This window comes from Rhinolophus ferrumequinum, chromosome 9 (genome assembly GCF_004115265.2).
Source record: "Rhinolophus ferrumequinum isolate MPI-CBG mRhiFer1 chromosome 9, mRhiFer1_v1.p, whole genome shotgun sequence".
Classification (NCBI taxonomy): Eukaryota; Metazoa; Chordata; class Mammalia; order Chiroptera; family Rhinolophidae; genus Rhinolophus; species Rhinolophus ferrumequinum.
The window spans coordinates 18,770,922-18,794,914 of record NC_046292.1 but is presented as its reverse complement, the minus strand read 5'-3'; the positions used below and the strand labels follow the sequence as shown (position 1 = coordinate 18,794,914).

General features: G+C 48.9%; 1 protein-coding gene across 3 annotated transcripts in view; it reads left to right on the top strand.

Moving 5' to 3' along the window:
* The window catches only part of WASF2 (WASP family member 2), a 70,648-nt gene extending 52,183 nt beyond the window's left edge, over positions 1–18,465 (top strand). For all 3 annotated transcript variants that reach the window (XM_033113539.1, XM_033113536.1, XM_033113537.1), the window contains exons 3-9: positions 4,722–4,856; positions 5,396–5,549; positions 7,645–7,762; positions 8,785–8,915; positions 11,072–11,224; positions 12,948–13,462; positions 14,438–18,465. In XM_033113539.1, the coding sequence (XP_032969430.1) occupies positions 4,722–4,856; positions 5,396–5,549; positions 7,645–7,762; positions 8,785–8,915; positions 11,072–11,224; positions 12,948–13,462; positions 14,438–14,595 (1,364 nt within the window). In that variant the 3' untranslated portion in view covers positions 14,596–18,465. The remainder of the gene's footprint in view (positions 1–4,721; positions 4,857–5,395; positions 5,550–7,644; positions 7,763–8,784; positions 8,916–11,071; positions 11,225–12,947; positions 13,463–14,437) is intronic.
* The last annotated feature ends 5,528 nt before the right edge of the window (positions 18,466–23,993 follow it).

Genomic DNA, 23,993 nt, shown 5'->3' with positions numbered 1-23,993 from the left:
CAGCTTGTGCCTACAGAAACCAGATTTCCTTATACTTCGGAGCTATCTAACCCTTTCTTCATCATATAAACATGTATTGAACATATTTTATGTGCCAGATGCTGAGGGGATACAGTGATAATAAATGATCTCTGCCTTCCAGGAGCTCATGCTCTACCAGAGGAGACAGAAATAAATAATTCTTAAAGAGAATGGGGAAAGGGAACTCCCATTTGTTGATTGCCTACTTTATGCCAGGTTTTAGTAGGACCTTTACATACATCATCTCATTTAATCCTCTCAGTAATCCTATGAGAGTAGGTGGTGGTGTTCCCATTTTTCAGATGAAGAAATGGAGGCTCAGATAAGTAAGGTAACTTGCCTAGAGAGACAACAGCCAGTAAGAGGCAAGTCAGACTTCTAAGGACTTCTGGCATCTCTCTGTCTCTCCCCTACTCTCTGTCTCTGTCAACACAGCCCTGGTTCAGACCTTTACTCATTCTCACCTAAACTATTGCCCTCGCCTCCGTCTGGCCTCTCTTTCTCTGATCAACCCCCTTAAACCTATAAACCCACAAATCTTATAAATCTTAAACCTATATCCCTGCCAGAGTGGCCTACCCAAAACACAAATCTCACATTTTACTTTCATAATTCTGAGTTGTTTGAATTTTTAGAAGTTAAGTCTGTGTTAACTTTTGTAACTTAGAAAGTGTTTTTAAACTGACAGTACAAATGTTAACTGCATCTCCCCTGTTCCTCACTGTGGAATTATCGAAGTGCCTTGGCCTGGCATTCAGGACTCAAGACCTGTCTTCCTTTCCAGCCTCCTCTTCTGCAATCTATCTCCTCCCATTTTACAATCTTTTAAAAAGATTCCTTTAAAATGAAAACAGAGAAAAAAGGGCGGGGAAGGAAGCAAGAAAGAGTGAATTATCAACTGCGTGTAGTTCCGCCGAGACAGAGCACACTCAGACCTCCACGTGGTACCCTTGCTGTTACCCCGTCTGGAGACCCCTTGCCATCCTTGTAGCTGATCTATAAGGCCCAACTCCGGGATCTCCTCCTCCAGGTGTACTAAGTGCTCCTCTGAGCTTCTATTATATGTCGGAATGATTACCTACCATGTTATATTGAAAATTATCCATACCTCTTAGATTAAATTAAAAGTTCTTTGAAGGCAGAAATCACAAGTTGTTTGTCCTTGAACCCCAGTGTCTATCTTGTATAGTACCTGGCATGTTTGTTGAATAATTCATGTCTATGTTCTCTCCACCATTTCATGCTGTTGGTGCACAGTGAATACAGGGAAGGAAGGAATACTTGCTGTGGGGAGGGGGAGCACAGGTGGGGATGGGGAGGGTCAAGGAAGGCTTCAGAGAAGAGGTTACATTTGAACCAGGCCTTGAAAGATGCTAGGATTCCGTCTAGCAGAGGGGGGCACAGGAATGGGCTCGCATGTGCTCCAGGCTCATGACCATGGCTCATATGTTGTATTGTACCCTGTTTCCCCGAAAACAAGAGCTCGCCAGACATCAGCTCTACTGCGTCTTTTGGAGCAAAAATTCATATAAGACCAGTATTATATTATGTCATATTATATTATACCCGGTGTGATATTATATTATATTATTATTGTATTATATTATACCGGGTCTTATAGTAAAATAAGACCGGGTCTTATATTAATTTTTGCTCCAAAAGACTCATTAGAGCTGATTGTCCGGCTAGGTCTTATTTTTGAGGAAACACGGTAGCCAGAAGTGCTCAGTCTAGTAGGGAAAGTCTGATTATGGAATGGATAAAGCACAAAACTAAAAATTCCACAGCCATGGGTTGCTCCGTAATAGCATATCCAGAATTCTTATTTTCCCTTAGTGCAGTGAGATTGGTATTTCACGTATCAGGTTGCCATATCTTAGGAAATAAAGGCACATCCAGCCAGCCAGAACTTTTGACCCCCCGGAAGGGTGGAACCCCCACTTGTGGGCTTATTAAGAAATCATGCTATGATATTGGGGTTTCTAACTGAGTGCAGTGGGGCTATACCATTGGGGGCTTTCAAGACTCCCACTCAGACTTCAAAAAGAGGAGCTTCACATTGTTAAACTGGAACAGTTTTACCTGTTCCAGTTCCATATAAGATTTCATGTGAAGAGTTCTGCTAAGGGAAAAAAAAATTAAAGACTGCTTCTGGAATCTTTTGCAAAATGTGATATCTATTGGGAATGTCCTGATGTGATAGGGGGTCTATTTTAGTAATCTGAGCGAGATTTAACTCTGAACAAGGCACTTTGTTTTCCTCCTATATAAGTGTCACTGTTCTGTTTTCAGAGGTTGGAATAATTTTCAGTACTTGAAGAATAGAAACTATGAAAATTACAGACTGGAATTATATTTAAAATTTCTTCTAAGTGTACAACTTAGGATATTTAGATATTCACACTGCCTTTTATTTTCTTCTTTTTTTAAAGATTTTATTGGGGTAGGGGAGCAGGACTTTATTGGGGAACAGTGTGTACTTCCAGGACTTTTTCTAAGTCAAGTTGTTGTCCTTTCAATCTTAGTCGTGGAGGGCGCAGCTCAGCTCCAGGTTCAGCTGCCATTGTTAGTTGCAGGGGGCACAGCCCACCATCCCATGCGGGACTCGAACCGGAATCAAACCTGGCAACCCTGTGGTTGAGAGCCCACTGGCCCATGTGGGAATCGAACTAGCAGCCTTTGGCGTTAGGAGCACGGAGCTCCAACCGCCTGAGCCACCGGGCCAGCCCGATATTCACACTCTTAAAAGTCATCTGATGTGGTTGAGTGATATAAGGAAGAATGTCATTGTAACTACTTACATTTTCATCTCATTTAATCCCACGACATGTTGGTGAGTTAGATATAGTTATCCCTGCGTTACAGATGAGGAAACTGAGGCTTGTGACTTGCTGAAGCATACACAGGTATAAACAGAAAGAACTGAGACTTAAATCTATAGTGTCTGGTTTGAAGTCCACTCCTTCTTCCATGTGTCCTCTTATGGTTCTTCTTAAGTGTGCCTAGGGCCTGACGTGACGTGACGGTGGGGAAGCCTTCACACCACCTCACTCGCTCTTCAAATAGCCTTCTGTGTGTTACCATTTTTTGTATGTTGGGGTTCTTTGTAAGATTTTATCTTGAAAACCACTGTGCCGCACTAAGCCTCTACACCCACTATCACTGCTACCTTCACTGAGGAGCAGGAAATCCTGGGTACTCTCTTAGTGACCTAAAGGTAAGTTAATTTGGGGTTTTCTTTTCCTCCAGAACAGCTGGGTGGTTAACAGATATTTTTGAGCCTGGTTTATTTTCCATACATAATGTTGCATTTAGCCTTCCACTCATAATTTTCCATTACCTGCATAAGCATGATACAATATGTTTTTAAATAGGAACTTAGCCATGTTATGGACAAGGATCAGATAGGATCCTCAGCACGAAGAAATTCAGCAATGCAGCTCGTTAGCCAGTGTGAGTCCTTTGAGCCCAGGAGCTTCCCAGGGCTGTTTAGATCACAAAACCATTCAGTATGCAAAGACTTGCTCCTTTCCTTGATTAGAAACTCCTTATTGACTAAATTTACCAGCAGTTCAAAATATGCAGTTGATTGGTCGTATCCTTGCGCCCCAGGTTACACCGGGAAGGTGAGCTGCCGGTCACCCTGAAGGTGCGGTTTTGGCCTTTCGGACTCATTTTTTCCCCCTCAGGTGTAGAGTAAGCATGAATGAAGTTTGGAAACTAAAAATCAGAGCCTACTTGAAATAGTTCTCAAAGAAATTGTCTTTTGGTTGAGCACAGTCACTTATTGCCTTCACCTTGCAAGTAAGAAACTCAGATGGTGTATTTGTTTGTATGCACCACTTTTCATTCCTAGCAAGAATGTGCTTTGTGGCTTGGAATGACAATATGGAAGTAGCGTCAAATTGCTGTTATGTTTCTTTGGCTGCAAATTCTCCTTACATTCCAGGGTTGAAAGTACGGAAATACGGAACTCTTTTTCTAAAAAACAGGACATTGTGGAAAGAGACCACTGGTATGTTGTTTTTCAGGGAGGGTTTGAAAGTTTCAGCTTTTTACTTGTTCCCTGAGATGTAGATTTGAAGGATTATAACCTAGAGCAAAGACTTTCAAAGTTCTAGGTTATGAAACATAAAATAACCTTTTCACCCCTTAGAAGAGGTTGTAAGTCTCTGCTGTGAGTTGCTGGTAAGTTCAGGGCTCCTGGAAGATACCACAACTCATCATGGTTGTTCAATGTACTTCCGAGGCTCCACTGAGGATGTAATTTCTTATTTTCCATGTTAATTGTAGACACCTAGAAGGACCTTCTAACTCCCAGCCTGTTTTCCAGAACCATTTTACAAAGTGCTTTTACAGAGGGGCAAGTGGCTAAGGGCTGTCGGCAAATGGGTAGACATATTGTCTACCCTTCTAGGACTCATTTTTGTATTTTTATTTTTCGATTTTACTCAGCCTGCTTTGAGTTTCATGACTGTTCAGAGTTTGCCAAGAAGACTCTGTTAGAACATATGCAGAGTGCCCAAGCTATGGAGGGCGTCTGTCTCTGTCTCCAAGAGCAGGCACCTACATATAACCCAAACAGTCTTGGGGGGAGGAGGGGTGATCGCTAGGTGGGGAGTATGATCTTTAGTAGCCAGTTTTTCTGACCATTTTTGTCACTGTTATGCACTAGTGACTTGGTTTCTTTGCTCTTTCAGGTAAATATGCAGAGGACATTTTTGGAGAGCTTTTTATTCAGGCAAATACCTTTGCCTCTCGGGTAAGCTCCCTTGCTGAGAGGGTCGACCGCCTACAAGTTAAAGTCACTCAGCTGGATCCCAAGGAAGAAGAAGGTAAGGAAGCTGAGCTCAGCATTTGCAGGCTCTGCTGAGCAGTTTCTTAGAATTTTTTTTTTCCTGATTTATAAAAAAAAAAAAGTGATGGGAGAAATCACAGAGACCTATGGAGTTCTGCTTTGAAATGACACAAGCCGGGGTGGTGTAGAGAAACCTTTTTAGCTCTACCACACTCCCACACACTCCCTCTCTCCCATTCCCCCAATTCCCTCTTTCTCAGATTCCCCCCCCACCCCCAATCTTGTTTTGCTACCATAAAAGTACTTGGAAGATTCATTCCTCCTAAGGAGAGGCCTGCTAGATCTGGCCACATAGTAAACCTTTGTGTTGCCTCATTTTGTTCAGTCATGAAATGGCTGGGCTGCTGACAGCCTTGTGGGGCTTCCCCAGAGGGGGAGAAGAAAAAAAAAAAAAAAAACCTGGCTGCAGACAGCCGCAGCCAAGAAATGTAGCAGCTGAGGCCTCTCCGGCTGGTGTGACTCAGTGTTTGCTCAAATAGCCTGTCGTCCATTTTCTAATGCCTTCCATCTTCTCAGTGTCGCTACAAGGAATCAACACCCGAAAGGCCTTCAGAAGCTCTACCATTCAAGACCAGAAGCTTTTTGACAGAAACTCTCTCCCCGTACCTGTCTTAGAAACATACAACACCTGTGATACTCCTCCACCTCTCAACAATCTTACCCCTTACAGGTAACCTGGCTAGCTCCTCCTCTTTTTTTGGCCCGTGGCTAACAGTATTAGATTGTCTTTTTATTTAAAGACATTGTTTACATCAGAGAATTGTATCAAAGCTTACTACTTACCCCAGAGTTGCTTGTGGCAGCAGAAGCTAACATTTGCCACATAAACAGTTGTCACCTATTATTGTTTGGTTTCTGAAATTCATAGTAAATGTAATATATATTGAAAGTTCGCTGTAGCATTGCATGCTGCAGATTTAATTTGGTATAAGCCAGGTCCATTTTGGATTCCATCCAAGGAATTTAGTTATTCTAGAACCAAGGAAGTCCCATAGCATGCATCCCCGGGGCAACATTCTAGCAAGGCTCCCACTTACTCAGAAACCACTAGATTACCAGATGTTTGGGCGTGTTAGTGGGGCCAGCCGTGTGGACTGGCTGCTCTGGGCCCTGAGGGTCCTTCCACAGCTTAAGGAGTAACTGGCATTCTTCCAAATGAGTATCGTTCACTTTGTTTTAAACATCCTTTCAACATTCCCCTCTGAAAGGACCTACACACTGCTGTGGCTGGACTTGAAAAAGAAGGTAGGTAGCCTATAGACCACTTCAAGCCCTTCTCCAGTGGTCTGGCAGTGTTATCATCCTGCACATAACCACTGAGCAGGGGCAGAAAGCGAATATTTATCTCGCTTGCATCCACAGGTAAAAAGTAATTACAGATAGCTAGAGGCAGATATCTTCTGTGAGACATGGGTATACTGCAAAGTAGAATGTGTGTGTGTGAAATTCAAGGACACCCGCCTGGTCCAGGGAGCTTGGAATAGGACCATGGAAGCTTCTCACACAGATACCGTACATGGCATCTATCCTGTAGTATTGTTGTGTGAAATTATGTTTGTCCCTTGGCTTTCAAAGGGGCTAGCTAGCAGAGCAGGACAGAGATTTGACTCTGCAGCCTCCGTCATTTAGTTGGATTTGGGCAGAGGCATTGTGGGGCAGAAGGGAGTACACACCTGATAATATTGAAGGAAATATGGTACAGGGTTTGTGTGGTAGGTTAGGATAAACATGCCATTAAGACCAGTTTATCTTTTAGGTAATGGCATTTTCCTTTCTAACATTCTCCTCTCAGTTATCTGAATTTGGCCTAACAGAAATGAGCGGAGGTGTAGCTAACTCAGAACAAGATTCAATATAAAAATCATTAGTGTATGATTTGGAAATGCTTTCTGTGTGTTGTGATAGGATTGGAAGCCAGGGAGAAGAACTGCCTTTCCAATTCTTTTCAGTTCAGAATAGTGTTAAAATTAAATGTCCATTGCTAAGCACATGCTTTCTGGAGAGTGAGAGAGACTTATACCAAAGTGCAGGATTCCAGCCGGGATCAAGTCTGGCAGATAACCCTTACATTGACACTCAGTAACTCACTCTGCGCTCTGTCACAGCCACTGAGATGGTAATTAAATCTTGTGGTCATAAAACATCTGGCTGTGTTCTCAATGGGGCCCCCTTGTGGTAGGGGAGTGTGGGCAGATGCTGAGCTATTCTAGAAGGGGTGAAGAAGGTGGTGTGCTGTGGTTACGTGGTTTTACAGAGAATTAACAACTGCACACATATACACATTTATGTGCATATGTATACATATGTACACATGTGAAGCTATACGTGTGTGCACAGGTTTCAGGTGGCTGGGAAGCCACTAATGCTTCCTAGAGTCCAGAGGAATTGGTACGAGGAAAGGGAACCGTGGCAGAAATCCCCTCTGATGTGCCAGGATAACAGGATATCCTCAGGGACATGTCTGTCCCTGCAGATCATTAGAAATAATCAGGATCCCTGCTGCTGTAGCCCATTCTTTGTCCTGACCATGCAAATTCCTCCAGCAGAAACTGAAAATAAGACTAAGGTTCTTAAGCCAGATAAATAAAGAGGTGGCATTCAAGGGGCATTGGAATGCTGGTACGAGAGAGGAAATGTGCAATCAGTTTGAACGACTTTTTGATTCCTGAGTGTAAAAACTGCTAAATGGTAGGTATTTGGAATATTGGATTTGGTTAGGAGCTCATCTGTCTACTAATAGCTACTTGTCTTCATTTCTATCCCAGGGACGATGGGAAAGAGGCACTCAAATTCTACACAGACCCTTCGTACTTCTTTGATCTTTGGAAGGAGAAGATGCTGCAGGACACCAAGGATATCATGAAAGAGAAGAGAAAGCACAGGGTGAGGGAAGGGGGCTCTGTTCTGCACATCAGTGGGCACAGTTGTGGGGGGGGATAAAAAGGAAGCCAGTCTTATGTGAAGTAATCATTCCGAGTGGCTGCTTGCTTGGATGCCAGGTGAAACTCTTAAAAAAATGTGTCCACTCCAAGCACAACCAAGATGAAAGTATAAATCACACCAAAAATGTGTGTGTTCCCCACAGCGCTATTAACAATTGAGTATATTCAGGCTGAGTTTTAGAAATTGACTTTTCTATTCACCATTTATTTCTCTTGCAATTTGCACCTGACTCTGCTGGACACTCAAGCTAGGCTAGTCCCTTCCCTGCCAGTTTTGCAGCTCATTTCTCAGAGATCAGCACAAGGCGCTACAGTGTTTGATTTGCAAGAGGAGCAGTTTAACACCTTCACTACTGGTGGGGCGGGGCCGGGCTGGGGGCACAGGCCTAGTTTCAGGAGATGCTCCTCTCCCCTTAGAGTCCCAGTGATGTATGTAAGCATATGACCTACCAGTTGCAACCTCACAATCCCATTAGCATGGCTGCCAGGAGGCCTCAGAGAGTGCCAGGGGCTAGTGCAGCTGCACAGGCTGAAGAACTCTTCATTGGTTGTTTTGTTTTTTTAATGATTTCCTTATATCTGCCCCAGATATCTACAACTGTCAGTACTTCTCATCTCTCTTGACTGACCTTTGTGGCAGAGAGAATAACGAATAGCTATTTACTACCTTCCTAACAGTTAGAGCTGCTCAAAAACATGAATAAGTTACCCAAAGAGGTAGTGGGCTTCCCATCGCTAGAGGTGTTTGAATGTGGGATTGAGTGAATGTGTTTGAGCCCAGAAGGTGGTTTGGATTAGGTGACCTCCAGGTCACTTCAAACTCAGTAATTCTATAAATTCTGTAGTTACTGTATGTTGTCTAGGCAGTTCACCTCGTGTGTACGTCCATGAAGGTGGATGGAATTTTAATGAAAAACTTTGGAAAATGTTTTACAAAGGATTTTGTGTTTCTTTTTATTATAGAAAGAAAAGAAAGATAATCCAAATCGAGGGAATGTAAACCCACGTAAAATCAAGACACGTAAGGAAGAGTGGGAGAAAATGAAGATGGGACAAGAATTTGTGGAATCCAAAGAAAAGCTGGGGCCTTCGGGGTAGGTGATGCTTTTGTACTATTGGTATCATCATTCTTTGAAGGGGCTGGGGACCTGGGGGCAATGGTCTGACAGCTCTGGTGTGACACCTTTCACACCCACTGACGTCTGGCTGTGCGGCTTAGATCAATACCATTGTTAATCAGCTACTTTAAAGTGCATCCATCTGGTGATTAAAATGTGCTAAATAAATCAAGACTCAGCAATTTAAATGAGGTGACCAAAGTGGTCTGGAAAAGAAAACCATGGCTTCTAGTGCCCTTACTCTGCCAGACACTGGTATTCTAAGGGCCTCGAAGGAAAGATTGGGAAGGGGAGAAAAGTGGTCTTGGGAGCCCTTTGCCTCCAGAGCACTGATTTGAAGGTCGTGCCTAAGAGCCGGGCGTTTCACAGGAGTGGGGAGGGCGAGGCAGAGAATTTGTGCACATCACCAAAGCAACTTTTCAGTCAGCCTTTGTCAGTCTCGGGAGAGAGGCTGGCCAAGGGACTGAAAGCAGACCTCAGAGACAGTGTGGGAAAGGTCACTCGGCCAGTATTGAGGCTATATATCTCCATGGAGAAATAGTAGATGTCAGTGTGACCCCATTTCCCAATACCAAATCACACTAGAGGTTTAAAAGGGGGGAAAATGGTTTTAAAGCTTGGGTTGATGCTTATCCTAGTGTCCGACCTGTGTGACATTCAAAGCCAAGTCACCACGACTGCCTGGCATGAATGTCGCCCTGGTTTCCCCCCTAAATACATTGCATCCTGGCTGTCAGAACTATGCCAGCCCATGCCGGGTGTCCAGGAATGATAAAAGGAAAGAGTTGAGTTGTTCTTGCTTTTAGAAATAACTCTACCATGAAAATCTTGACTTTTAAAAATCTTGACACTTCTGACACTGTTCTTCCTGGATTAAGAGATTTGTTTTAAAGAATGATGAAGATGGTGAGAGGAAAAACGAACCTTTCTTTCTACAGGGAAATCAACCCCGAGGGTATCTCCCTTATTGTCCCCCTCCTCCCCCCAAAGGGCCATTTTATTCTCTGGTCCCATCCTGTTCAGACAGGCCCTTGTCATTCATAGGTTCAGTGACTCTGAGGCCAGAAGCTTGCAAGTTTAGGATATACCAACTATTTTGTGTTTGTTTTTTGAGGTGGTGGGGTGTGTTTTTTTGTTTGTTTGTTTTTTGTTTTTTTGGTGGAATGAGGGTGGTAAAAATAAGGACTTTGCCTCCCATTTTCCTGTTGCCCAAGAGGTTTGGATTGGGCTGCATGGTTGGTCTCCTGGGCATGCTTGTTGGCGAACCTGTAAAGTCCTATCAGACTCCAGGCTTTGGGGGGTTTTCCACGTCAGAGCATCATTTGATTCAGTTAGATCCCCCCAACTCTGTTCTCCCTGGAGTCTATTTTAGATGTGTTCTTTAGAACCCAACAATGGTGGAAAGAAAAGGGGGCAGGTAAAGCAGAACAAACCACATTCTGCTAGCTGCTGCTTGGTGTATTTGTGCTTATTTGGAGGTTTGTTGTTCACCCAGAGCAAATTCACCCAAGACCCCGTGCTCTGAGGGGGCAGGTTTTCATGAGGCAAGCCCTAGCACCCTGCTTTAATCAGCAGCTCATTTTGTTTGATAAGAGACCTGGCAGAGAGAGCACGTCTAACTACCACACAACACCTTGCATTTGTCCTCAGCTTGGTTTTGCAATCAAATGCCTCCTTGGCCTTATGAGCACTCCAGAGGCTTGCCGACCTCAAAACCAGGCTGTGTGCCAGGCACGTGTTTGCAGCTCACTAGCCTTGGGGCTTGGCTTTGCCCTTTGCCACAAGACAGAGTTTGGGATTTGGGTATAGACTGCTCCTAACATTTGGGAGAGAATTTGAAAGAACTGCTGGGTTTGACAAGGCCAACACTGCGAAAGGAATAGCATGGTTTTGATCATCTGGGTTGAGTCCCATTCCTACAAACAATCTAGCAGAAACACCTGGGAGATAGTGACAACAGAATATTTAGTCCTAAAATAAAATTTCAGTATAGCAAAAACTATATGGGGGATATACTGATTTTATTTCTTCCTAATAGTTTTTCTATCAGATACATCTTTGTGGGGTCTTTTAAGAAAACAGTGCTACTCAGACTTTGTAAATGATAGTTTTTGCATTGGGTTCATTGTCAGGTATCCTCCCACGTTGGTGTACCAAAATGGCAGCATCGGCTCTGTTGAAAACGTGGATGCAAGCCACTACCCTCCACCACCACAGTCAGACTCCGCTTCTTCACCTTCTTCCTTCTCTGAGGACAGCTTGCCTCCCCCACCAGCAGAATTCAGGTAAATGGCGGTACTTCTTTCATCTACTCAGGATGGCTAAAAACTCAAGAACAAAATGAGTTCCAAATACAGGACAGGACCACTAAAATAACTTCAGGCAAATCTGTCTAGGTAATAGATACAATTAACATTTATCAGGTGTTTGTAAGGTGCCGGGCATTAGACCAAACAGTATATGTGTTACTTAATTCGCCACAAGAGTCCTCTTGAGAAAAGTACCCATTTTACAGATGAGTAAATGGCGAGGCACAGAGACGTCAATGAACTTACCTGAGGTTACAGAGCTAGTAAGAGGCAGGTTCCAACCTGATTGGAAAGCAGGTCAGTTTGACTCTAGAGCCTGTATTCTTTACTACTAGCGATACCTGAAAGATAGAAATCACCAACTTACCTCGTGTGTTTTACTTAGCTTTAACTCGGCATGAATTGAAGTGGTATAACCAGGCCATAAAGCATTTATCAGATACCTGTTCAGTAATGTAGGAACCTAGGAGACAGTCACCTTTCTCTCCTGCTGCTTCTGGTTCATTTCACTGTTGGATAGAATCCAGAAAGAATGAAACAAAGGGAAAAGAGAGATGGAACTCAAAATCTGTCCATTTTGATACTCCTGGCAGAGGTATACAGGGGAAGAGTTAGCAAGTAATGGCTGACAAGGGCTCGAGGACTGGATTTCAGTGTTTCCTCACAGTTACTTTTCCCTTTCTGATGCCTTGTATGCTTTTCGCCTTGAACACTGTTCAGAGATTGGATATGTTGAGGACCCCTCAGATGGAGACCTAAAGCTGTGCTCTAAGCTTCCCCCTCTCCCACACCCCCCGCCCCATTCTTCTGGGCTCTTGAAACCTACTAATCCCAAATCTCCTGTCTCCCAAGTCACTTCCTGCCGGTTATCCTGTCAGATGCATCTAAGGCATGTAGTTTGTGGAAAATTCCAAAATGGATGCTTTTTCTAAGGAGTAGCTATTAGTGCAGGGCAGATACAAAGGTGGAAAAAGAAACCTTTCAGCTTCACACATGACCTGAGACCTTGCAGCTGCAGCCGAGCACACCTGACCCAGGAGAGGTGCGCCCTGATCCTCTCAACCTGGGTCGTCTGATGGCAGGTTCATTTCCTGTCTCTGTTGCCCCTCAGACCCTGCAATCTCTCTTAAGTTTTTCCACATGAACACTGAAGGTGCCTTCACCTAAATCTGTACCCCACTCAGGTTTGGTTAGCTTAGCTTGGGTTTCCTGCCCTCACAAGATCTGGTGAATGTTAATAGCCTGAGGGACAGAGCCTGGTGGGTGGGTGGTGTTTGAATTTTTATTCCAGTTCTTTCTTGCATGTTTTCTTAGTCCTGGCTCCAGGACCAAATTGACTGTTCTTTTTAGAGGAAGGTTCAGGAGGGTGCCTTCCCTTGGAGAGCTGAAAGGTTTGAGGGGAACCTGAGTGGTGGTCTTGGCCAGCCCTCACCTGATAGAGAAATCCCAAGTCCACCTCTTTCGGGTAGTTTTTCTCAATTTCTGCTTACTTCTCTGTTGATGGGAAGCTCGTTGCCTTACAAGGCTGCCCATTTCGTTGTTGGTCTGTTCTGACCGTTCCCAGGTTCTTCTTTCTGTTTGAGCCAAAATGAAATGATACAGTCAACCAAAATAAACCTAGGCTTATAGATTCGCTTAACTGTAGGTGGACGTTTGCATCCTGAAAGTGATGGTGGGTCTTTTTGCTTTGTCCTTTTAGCTACCCAGCAGACAACAACCAAAGGGGGTCTGGCTTAGCTGGACTCAAAAGATCCAGTGTGGTCAGCCCAAGCCACCCACCACCAGCTCCTCCTCTGGGCTCTCCGCCAGGCCCCAAACCCGGCTTTGCTCCTCCACCTGCCCCTCCGCCTCCACCTCCCGCCATGGGCATCCCACCTCCACCCCCACCTGGAGGATTTGGATCCCCAGGGACCCCACCACCACCTTCACCCCCCTCTTTCCCGCCTCACCCCGATTTTGCTGCCCCTCCCCCTCCTCCCCCACCGCCGGCAGCTGACTACCCAACTCTGCCACCCCCACCCTTGTCCCAAGCAGCAGGAGGAGCACCGCCTCCGCCCCCTCCGCCCCCTCCCCCGGGACCCCCTCCGCCCCCTTGCAGTGGTGCAGATGGCCAGCCTGCGCCCCCACCACCACCTTCTGATACGCCCAAATCCAAGTCGTCCTTGCCTCCTGTGAGCGATGCCCGCAGCGACTTGCTTTCAGCCATCCGTCAAGGTAGGTCCTAGTGGTGGGTCTGGGACCGTGGAGCCTTGTCTTTCTGCAGCAGGGGTGACTGACTGGAGGGTGGGGAAGGCGTTCTGTGCCCTTCCTAAGGGATGGCTTTCATTGGACGGGGAGAGACTGGGACCTCGGGCCTTGCGTCCGCCTGAAGACAGACATCACCCTAAAAATACAGACATTTAGATTTCTTTCCACCCTGGTTTAGAGTAAAGAATTCTTAACCTGGGATCTTTGAACTCCTTGAAAATGTATGTTTTTTGTGTTTTTGCGTCCATTTTGTGACCCAGAGGAAATAAGAGTCACTGTCCTAGAAGGTACTTCTTCAGCTGAACTCAGTCACTCCTTGTCCTCCACTTCTTTGCCTTTCATGTCCTTCCTACTCTTTTTCTCCCTTTCTTACCACTTCCTTCTCCCTCTTTTCTTCTTCCCCCATCCCTCTTTTGTCTCCTTTTTCCTCACCTGCCTCCCCTCCCTCATCATCGTCTCACTCTCATGGAGCTTTTATTCTCTTTCTGTCAGAGGCCAGGTCTGCTCCCAAGGGGCTAGAGCAGTTTCTTCTGTTTGTGATTCTCAAGGAACTGAGGGCTTGTCTAGAAGAGACCACCTCGGGCAGCTGCGCTCTGTGGTAATCGGTGAACTGGGCAGGCTGCGTGCCTTCTGGATGGGGCATGGTGGCCAGTCCCTGCTGAGAGACCATGAGAAGTACTGTCCTCACCAGCCTGAGAGCTGGACACTGGGAAGAATGGCAGGCTTCCTTTCAGATACTTGTAGCACCAGGGCTACCACTTCATAAACTTCCATCTTTATTTTTCTCTTGCCTCCCATTTCCCTCTTTGTTTTCCCAGAGGATCTTTCTTTTTCGCTGTCCTTTCCCATATTACACACACCAGTGGCCATTCCCCTTTCCTCCGTCCTGGATGGTTCTGAGACTGATTCACCTCCTGAACCCTTCTCTCTCTCTCCCACCAGGCTTTCAGCTGCGCCGGGTTGAAGAGCAGCAGGAACAAGAGAAGCGAGATGTTGTGGGCAATGACGTGGCCACTATCTTGTCACGTCGCATCGCTGTTGAGTACAGCGACTCAGAAGACGACTCCTCAGAGTTTGATGAGGACGACTGGTCAGATTAACTCTTGCCGCCTGCTGCCCACCTCTTTTCTTTCCTTCCTGTCTGCCTTCTTTGATGCCTACCCCAACAGTCCCATGGGGGGAAAAAGGGAGGAAAAAAAGAACTTCAAGGGGCCAAAGCCTTCCCTGAAGCAACCAAAGATAAATCCAAGTGCTTCCTCCAAATCAGCATGTGTTCCCCAGCTCCCTTAGTCAGGCCCCATGGGGCCCCTGAGGGTCAGTAGCTGAGATGAGACGTTCCCTCTTCCCTTTAAGAGACTGTTGCATATTGAAGAGAAGGAAAAACCCCAAAGCTGATCCCTTTGATTGGGTTTAAATTGGAGTTGGTGCCTTCTCCTAGGAGTCATTTTTAACTGTGGTCTTCTCCCCAAATCCTTGCCCTCAACTACTTCGAATAATGCCAGCCACCTTCCGTTCCCTAAAGCTTGCATGGTCACAGCTGGCCCCTTTCCCATGCATGGAGAGGGCAGCGCAGGCCACATGTCCCAGCAGCCAGACCCCGCACCCTTCTGCCCTGATGAGCAGGGCGAGGCTGCCTTCCGCTAAGTGGTTTCTGTGTCTCTACGCCCTTTATTCCAGGAGCCATCGAGCCTCTAAAGAAGGTCTTAATCCCTCTGCCCAGAAACGAGGCCTTCCTAAAGGCTGAGGTGGTTGCCTCCCGCCCAAGCTCCCTCTCCTGAGTATGATTTCGAGTGTCCCTTAAATGCCCCTTCCTTGCCACCAGGTGCCTCTAGGCACCACAGCCCAGTTCTAACCTCTAATACGCATGACCAAACTAGCCCTGACACACAGGGATCTGGGCCTCTGCTGGCTATCAGGAGCCACGCGTAGAGATTTGGAAGTGCAGGATTGGAAGAACCATGAAACTCCTTGAGTCCTACCCTCTTGATGATGCTGAAGTCTTAGAAATGGGAAGTGACTTGCTCAAGGTCACACAGATGGATGGTGACAGAGCTGGAGGCCAAGTTCCTGATTCCAAGTCCCCTGTGTTTTCTGGGACCAAATAGTGGGCACCTGCTGGAGCCTGAGCAGAGCGGCTTGGCTCTGTGCTGCTCCAGATCTCACCATAGGTGGGGGTCCCAGCAGGAGGGCTCAGGGCCTGTGCCAGGCCTGTCAGTGCTGCTCCACCCTTATGGCTTCTATTGTCGTGCTTTGCTTCCCCTTTGCCATCACCAGCCAACTACATGGCCTTGGGAGCTGCCCTTCTGGGGGACCAGAAGTAGTGAGAGAAGGAAAGGAGTGGGCAGCTTTGACAGGTGCTGTTTTCAATTCCTCTTCAACTCCTCCCCCTTTTATTTCACCAATTAAGCATAGGTTCTGCCAACTGTAGAAACTTCAGTCCCTCAGGCTGGCAGCCACCACAGGTAGCTAGCTGCCTGGGGGGCCTGGCAGCCGTGAGGAGGGCTGAAAAGCAGAGGGCCTCTGGGTCTTTTTTCAGCTCCCCTCCTCACTACACACAGCAATGTCCCCTCCCTCGCTCCCTCCTTTTCCCAGAGCTAATACACAGGTGCTATTATTCAGGAAAAAAACTGGTCAACTTTGGCCAGCAGTGAGGTTTCTTCTCTTCTGCCCTAACTATTGTGTAGCCTCTTAATGCTGAAACCGGCTTCTCCTGGCTTCTCCTGCTTTCAGAGCCCTGAAACAAAGAGAAACTGGATCTGTCTCTACTCAGCACAGCAAATGGTTGTAGTAATTGCCAAAGCCCTCGTAAACCCCTCCGGCTTGAGGAGAGTGTGTAATCATGGGTACTGCCGCTGTGCCCTGGCTGGATGCTCCCCCCGCCCTCTTTCCTTGAACCCTGGCAACTGAGTCTGCAGGGGTCAGCAAACCCTCCTGCTGGGGCTGAGCGCCCTCCACCCTCTCCCCAGCGCTCGTGGGTCTGTCCTGGGGCCGGCACCTGGCTCTAGTGCTGAGCATACAGGGCTGCGTGTGCCCCTCCTTGCTTCCCACCTTGCACTTTGGAAGCTGAAGTTTCATTCTTCAGAGCCCTAAAATGGCCATGGAAAGTGCTCCCGCTGCAGCCCAGCAGTGGCTGGAGAGGCAGGTGGAGGGCAGTAGTTCTCCCAAATAGGAGTCCTGGGGCCTCTCCAGGCCAGGGTTTGCGCCTCATGGCTTTGACTAAATTACCCCCACCCCCTTCCTGTCCGGAAAAAGGGGTAGCTAGTGCCACTTGCTATCGTTCTGCTCTGACCTTGAAGGGGGCGGTGTTGGCCTGGCTTCTGGAATGGACAGAGTCCACCATGGAAAAGGCTGGGGGCAGGAGCAGGTGGGGAGGGGCACTGCCTGCGGAAGGTAGGATTAGATCATTAGCTCAGTGACCTCCTAGGGTTTCGATGTGCTGTGTTCTCATCCTACAGCTGGTTTGGTAATGATCTGCAAGTCCCGGAGAGCAACAGCACAGCTCTGCCTGACGCTCTCATTAAAATCTATGCAGCCAAGCCTGGCGCTTTGTAGCAGCCGGCCTTGCGAAGCCTCCTCAGCTGGGGGGGCTGGGACCCAGTCAGCCGAGAGGCCCTCTGGGCTCTACTTATGCATATGTGCACCCCCCAAAAAATGCTTCTTTAAACCCAGAGCCCTTTAAGATGATAAAGGACCCTATGCAGGTCATCATGTGTCTTTGGAATCCTGTAATTGTAGAATGCAAAGTTTAGTGATTATTTACACTGAGCTGAGGCTGCTAAGAGTACGGAACAATGGCCCATGAGGACTCTTAGGCACTGAAACCAAGGAGCCACCTCCCTCCCTGGTCTGCTCAGCCCAGGGGACCTGTCCCCATTCCTGTGGCCCAGGGGCCCAGCTTCCAGTAGACAGTGTCAGAAGAGACTGGTGGCTTTGCCCAGGTGGTGAGATGAGTACATTCCAAAGGAGTGGCCTCGTGGAGGGGGCAGGCTCCTTATCCCTCGGAGGCTCAGAGCAGCCGGCCCACGCTCCAGCTCGCCTTGCCTCCGGAAGCTGGAGCGCCCTCAGAAACGACCCTGGCCAATGTCACTGCAGAGCTGAGGCGGTGTTGTCAGGGCTAATGGGAAATCTCTTCTCGTGGCGCCGAACCTCTGGCTCTGCAGCGCCAGCTCGGACAGATTGAGGTCTCTGTGGCTTTGGTGACCCTGCTTAAATTAAGCATTCCCATCGTGTCCCAGCTCTGCGCTCAGCCTGCCTCCCACCGCAGCGCCATCCCGGACCTTAGGGCCTGGGGATGGGGGCAGTGCTCCCAGGCCAGGGACTTCTGCTCTAGAGACAAGTCAGGCCTCCTAGACGCATCAGGCTTTGAGCTCTGCTGGGTCCAGCTGACCTGGGGACCAGGTGTTGCCCAGAAATGCACCTCATTCTGTGCCTCAGTGAGGACTAGGGAACAATGTTGTTATTGTATTAACTCTACTCAGTTGACTGACTCACTTGAGAAACTAACCAATTTTTACTTTCTGTCTAGAATGATGTACATGTAGGAGAGTGAGCCGTAAAGCTCCCGAAGTGCCTTCTTTTCTCTGATATAAACATTTATAAGGACCTATTCCAGTGGATTCTTGAGTGTGTTTGCCACATCAAGATTTTAGGGCGTGAGCACGTGTAGTGGGGATACAGTCTGAAAATGGATCCCTTTGTCCCGAGGATGGGAAAGGAGCTTCAGTTGGAGATCTGAGCAGTGAGTGGGGTTAAGCCAACGCCCGGAAGCGACCCTTTCCCTTAGAACGATGTCCAGTTTTTTAAAACCCTGTGGCTCCAAGCCTGGTGTCATTTGCTTTCCTGCCAGGCTCATGTGTGTACCACATTAGCTCCCCAGTGACCTGAAGATTCCATGTATCTCTGTACAGTTGGGAATACATAAATGCCAACATTTTAAATAATTTGATAAAGTCTTTGTAGCCATTCAGCCACCTCTGGTGTGTGTGTGTGTCTGTTTAATGGGAGAAGTGGTTAGAAGGGCAGCATGGAGAGCCACAGGTGGTGGCCAGAGCTCCGGAGGGATATGCAGTGTGGGTGGGCTCCACCGGCAGGAGGCCTTGGGGTGTGGGTGGGGCACCCTTGTGTGGGAGGTGGGAGGTGGGAATGAAGGCCGGGAACCATTTTCATTTAGCAGGAAACCCAAATTGGAGGACCTAGAGGCCCAGATCCCTAGGCCCCCTCAGCTGAGGGGAGTGAGCCGGGACCAGGGGAGACGAGCTGCCGGCGAGCTGCTGGCAACTCCTTGCGCCGGGCAGGAGAGGAGCACAGGCTGAATGCTGATGCTGCCTCCCAACATCTGGCCGGCATCTTGTCTGCCTCAGACCCAAGCAGCTTACCTTAAATAGAACGATTTACAATGGAATCTGATAAAAGGTTTAGGCTGCTTCACGCCCCCCTCTCCCGGGTGAGGGGGTTGGGTTTATATTCTGACCCAAAAAACTGACCTACCCAGGAAGCAACGGTTGTTGGTTGTTCCAAACACAGCTGCTGCGGGTAACTGTCCCTGGGGGTAATTTATGAACAGACACCCCAGGTCCAGGCCCAGCAGAAGCAGTAGGGTGGCCTGGGAGAGGGGCAGGAGCAAGGTCGGTGACTGCTGGTGACGCCTGCTGTTCAAAGAGAGAGTCACCCACTGGTGTCCCAGGAGAGGGGGCAGAAGTTTTGAATTGTCAGCAACTGCTGCGCCAGCGCTCTGAGCTCATCGCCGGGGGTGGGGTGCAGGGGAGGGGGCTCGGGAGCCAGCTCACCCCTGCAGATCCCCTCGCTCCACCCTCTTGCTCAGGCCTGTGTTTAGTCAGCACTTGGCTTCCCAAGGCCGGTGACTGACAGGCAGCCAGACGCCCGCCCCTGGAGAAGACAAAATGGTGGTGTCGGGAGCCGCCCTTGCCGCGGACTTGGAGGGAAGGAATGTGCTTCTGGGAAGCAGGAGGCCCGAGCTTAAATTCCAGCTCCTCCGCTTGGAGCTGTGACCCTGTGCAAGTCGCCTCACCTCTTGGGCCAGTCCTGAGACACAGCGTTTGCTGAGTGCCTACTACCTGCCCAGGACAGCATACACTTTATTTCAACCTTAGGAGGCAAGCCTCCCCCTCACCTCCATTTTACACATGCGGAAAACAGGTTCAGAGGGGTTAAGTGAGTTGCCTAAGATCACACAACCGGCCAGCGGCAAAGCCACGGTTCTCCAGCACGTGGGTCTGCAGCCAGAGCTCCTGCAACCTAAACAGCTTTCAGCCTCTCTCCATCTAGAATCGTCTTTAGTGCCGTAGGGGGCATGTCACAGGTTTTCCGTTCTTGTTTACCCCACTTCCTGGTGCCCGGTTTTACAGGCGATGGTTAATTTTGCTCTTGGCTTTGAAATGAAGTGAGCTGGACTGAGGACCCAGCTACCATAGACACCAGAGTTGTACCATCAGCTTTCCCTGGGTGTGGACTGGGGCTTCCCACAGACACACCCTGCTCAGTACGTGCACACACACTTGTTCAGATGCACACTCACATGTACACGTGTAAATACACACCTGCGCACGTGAGTGGGCACACCGGAGATCACAGGCCTGGAGACCTTGCACACACCGCACACAGCCCCGCCCTTGTGCAAACAAGGGCACAGATCAGCACACAGTTACAGGAACACATAATCGCAGGCAAACCACACAGTCCTCGGGAGTCACCCCTCCCTCCACACTGCCTCTGCCAGTTCCTCACTGCCCCCTCCTGGCCGCCCAGTGGCCAGGGCAACCTGGCACTATTTCCTGTCAATTCTGCTGGGGGTGGTTGTCAGCTGGTTTCTTCCTAGCTCACCTTGGACTGCCCATCAGCCCCAAGAAATGAGGGTGTCTAGAGGAAGCTGGAAGTCAAAAAAAAAAAAAAAAAAAATCCTTGCTTCCAGCACCCAAAGGAATCTCGTGGTAGAATTTTCAGTACTGTGGTGGCAGGGGTCCTGTATGCGCACGCTCCCACCTCAGCAGGTAGCCACCTCCGCCCTTACCTCGGGAACTGCATACGCTTGCTCACACTCTCACAGGTATTGAAAGAGGAGCAGACTTCCTGGCTGAGGTCAGAGGTCAGGTCTTCAGGCTCCCACCTTGCTGCTCCCTCTCTGAGCCTCAGCTTCCTCACCTATTCAGTGAGGAGGTGACCATGATATAGGAAACCCTTCCATGAGTAAAGCACATCCATAAACATGACCCTATGGATTCCTCAGACCAGTCCTGGGAGGATTACAACACAGCTTTTTATTCCTATTTTACAGTTGAGGAGGAAACAAGGCACAGAGAGGCACAGCAGCTTGCCCAAAGTCACACAGCAAGTAGGCATCAGGCATGGAAATATAAACTCTCTTCTTTCCAATGCCCCAGGCTGCCTACAGAAGAGTAAAATACCCTATGGACTTAGGCCTGGAGACAGGAGCTACAGAGGCTAAAGCCAGAAGCTCTGCCTTTCTGTCCAGGAGCCCTGGAGGCTGAGGGTAACTCAGAGGAGGTCCCAGGCTTAGGCGTTAACGTGGAGGTGGGAAAAAGCAACCTGGAAGTGAGTGGGTTCCACCACTCCCCACCCCCACCAGTAGACTGCGCTAACCTGAAGCTTTTTCCCTGCAAAGCCGGAGGGAGCTAAAGGGGTTTCTCCCTGTGCCATGACCACCTAGTAGCTTGTTCATCCAAGTATGTCCACACATGTGAGTGGGTTGTGCATGTGTGCCTGGACTCCACCAGTGTGCACTCAATATGTGGGTGTATGTTCTTGCGTGCCTGCAGGTATACTTAGGAGTACACTCAGGCATGTGTAACATGGAAGTATGTATTTGCAAGCCCCGTACACGTGACTGCATTTGTGCGTAGAGGTGAGGTGTGTTTGGGTGTACATATATAAATGGTCTTGGCATGTCTGGCAGGTGAATTTATGTACATGTAAGATTTTGTGTGCATGCCTACTGGGTTTGTTCATGTGTACTTGAGAGTACATGCAAATGCTCACATGCATTTGTATGAAGAAGTGGAGTGGGGCATGACCATGCACACAACTGGTAAGTGTGTGTAAAGGTGCCTGAAGGATGGTTTCATGGGACCATATACACATGAATCGGAGGAATGCCCTCTCAAGAGACTATGACACTAGTGTTCCCCCCAGCCCTGGTATCAGGGGTGCCCTGCCTGGCTCCAGCCACTGGGATCACAGCACACCCCATGCCCCCCTCCCCACTCTATTCCCCAGACCCATACTGCTTGGCCAATTTGCAGCCTCTTGCTCCCAGCTCCCGAGAAGGCCTGCAGCAAAGTCAAGGGGCTGGTGGCCAATTAGCGAGGGGGTTAATCAGGGATCTGGGGGCCCTTGGGGGGTGGAAAGCCGAAGGCAGGCATTGGGGTTGGCAGGAGCAAGAGCTGCCTACCATGTGGCTGGGGGAGGGCAGAGGCAGGGAGGGGAGGCTGAGCCAGCCCAATGGTGCTAGAAACCAATGGTCTGCCTGTGAGTTCACGATCGCTGAGCATTGACAGCAGTGGGGAGCCTGTGTGACTGTACCCTGTGCACAAGGGCATGTACATGCCTCAAGTCCTTGAATGTGGTCCTGTATGCAAACGTATGTTCATACCTATGGATAGCATCTGTATACACGTGCAGTTTCCGTGTCTGCACATATGTGGGTGTGCAATGCTGTGCAAATGCATCTGGGTGTGCAAGCATGTCTTGGACCCGTGTGCACGTGTATACGAAGGTAAGTGTGTTTGTGTGTATACATGTGTGCAGGGACATGATACACATTTAAGTATATGTTTCTGCATGCAACCATGTGCACATGAAGTTAACATGGTCTGTGTACATGTGTGCAACGATATACCTATGTGCACAAGTGTGTGTGCCAGTCTGCAGATACATCTGGGTATACACATGTGGGTGAGTGTGCATGTGTGTGTTCTCTGAACAGCCAGAGTGTGCCCGTGTGCACGTGCCCATGTAAGGAGCTGTGAGATGCAGAGTTGGCGGGCTCCAGGCTCCAGCAGAGAATATGACAGACGAGACTTGCCGCAGCCCCGGCCCCGGGAGCCTGTTTTCCAGCCTACAGAAGCTGCGAGCCCCTGAACTCATCTTATATTAATAGCTGCTGTCTCCTCACTTATTGCAGGGAGAGGCGGTCATGGCCCTGCGGCAGGGGCTCAGCACTGGGGGCTGCTCCCCCTTCCCCACACAGGACCTGGGGAGAAGGGGAGGAGAGATGGGCCTCACCCCCACCTCAGGGCCTACTCCATCAGGAAGGCAGGGCTCTGGGCCCCAACCTCTGCCTCCCCCAGTCCAGGGAGGCTCCACTGCCCGCCTCACCCTCCTGGGCCTCTGTAGCTGGGCGGGATCAGGCATGGGGCTGGAAAACTGGCAGAGGCAGAGAGGCTGGAAGGCTTCGCTACCCGCACCCCCCCACACACACACACACAACACACACGCTCACGCTTAGCAACACAGGCATGCGCGGCCCCAGGCTGAGCACTAGATGAGTCTGAGGCTAAAAGAGACATAGAAAGCTTCAATTTGAGGGGTCAGACATGTCCCTTGTCTCAGGGACCATTAGAGGGGGGACACAGAACCTGCCTTCAGGGGCCCATATTCTCGCAAGGAAGGCAAGACTTCTCTATATATGTTTACTCAGAAGTGTGGTAAGATGTGGTATATAAACCACATCGTCACAGCCACAGGAGGCCATAGCCAAGGAGGCTTCCTGGAGGTGGGGGTACCGGGAGGACCTGAGCTGTATCTGCAGAATCTGGGAGGAAGGAGAAGCCAGCCAGCCCCACCACAAGGGCACACAGATTCCAGTCTGGAGGCAGATTCAGTCAGCCCTCAGGATGGGCCCAGGACCCATGGCAGAGACCCCAGATTTAGGCCCCCAGAAATACCTCATATCTACCACACCACCACCGCTGGGCAGACAGCGGAGGATCCCCAGCATGGGGACCCACTACAGGCCCTCCCAGACAGGAGGTTTGCCAGCATTTAGGCTCCCCTGGGCCCTGGAGCCAGAAGCTGCGATGAGGAGTCAAGGGCTGAGCTTGCTCAGGATAGGATGGGCACTGGTCCTTCTCCTTCTGAGCCTTAGAGGGGACACCTGGGGAGCATGGGGAGGCAGCAGGGAAGCCCTTCCCTACACCACGTCTCCCAAAGGTCTGGTGGTAGCCTGGAGATCCCCCAACTTTTCCCCAGCCCTGGGACAGGGTTCCCTGCCCCGGTTTCCTTGCATGCTGTTTCTGAGCTGCACCTGAAACCCACTCCCTCACCCAGGAAAGAAACAGATTTGGAATCAAATGGACCTGGGTTCAAATCCCAGCCTAACTCCTTACTAACTGTGTGACTTTAGGCCAATCAAATGTCACCTGCAGCAAGGCCTTTCTTGGGCACCCTCATTTAAAGATTACACGCACTCCCTGTGTCCCTTCCCTACTTAATTGTTCTTGGAGGACTTATCACTCTCTGACGC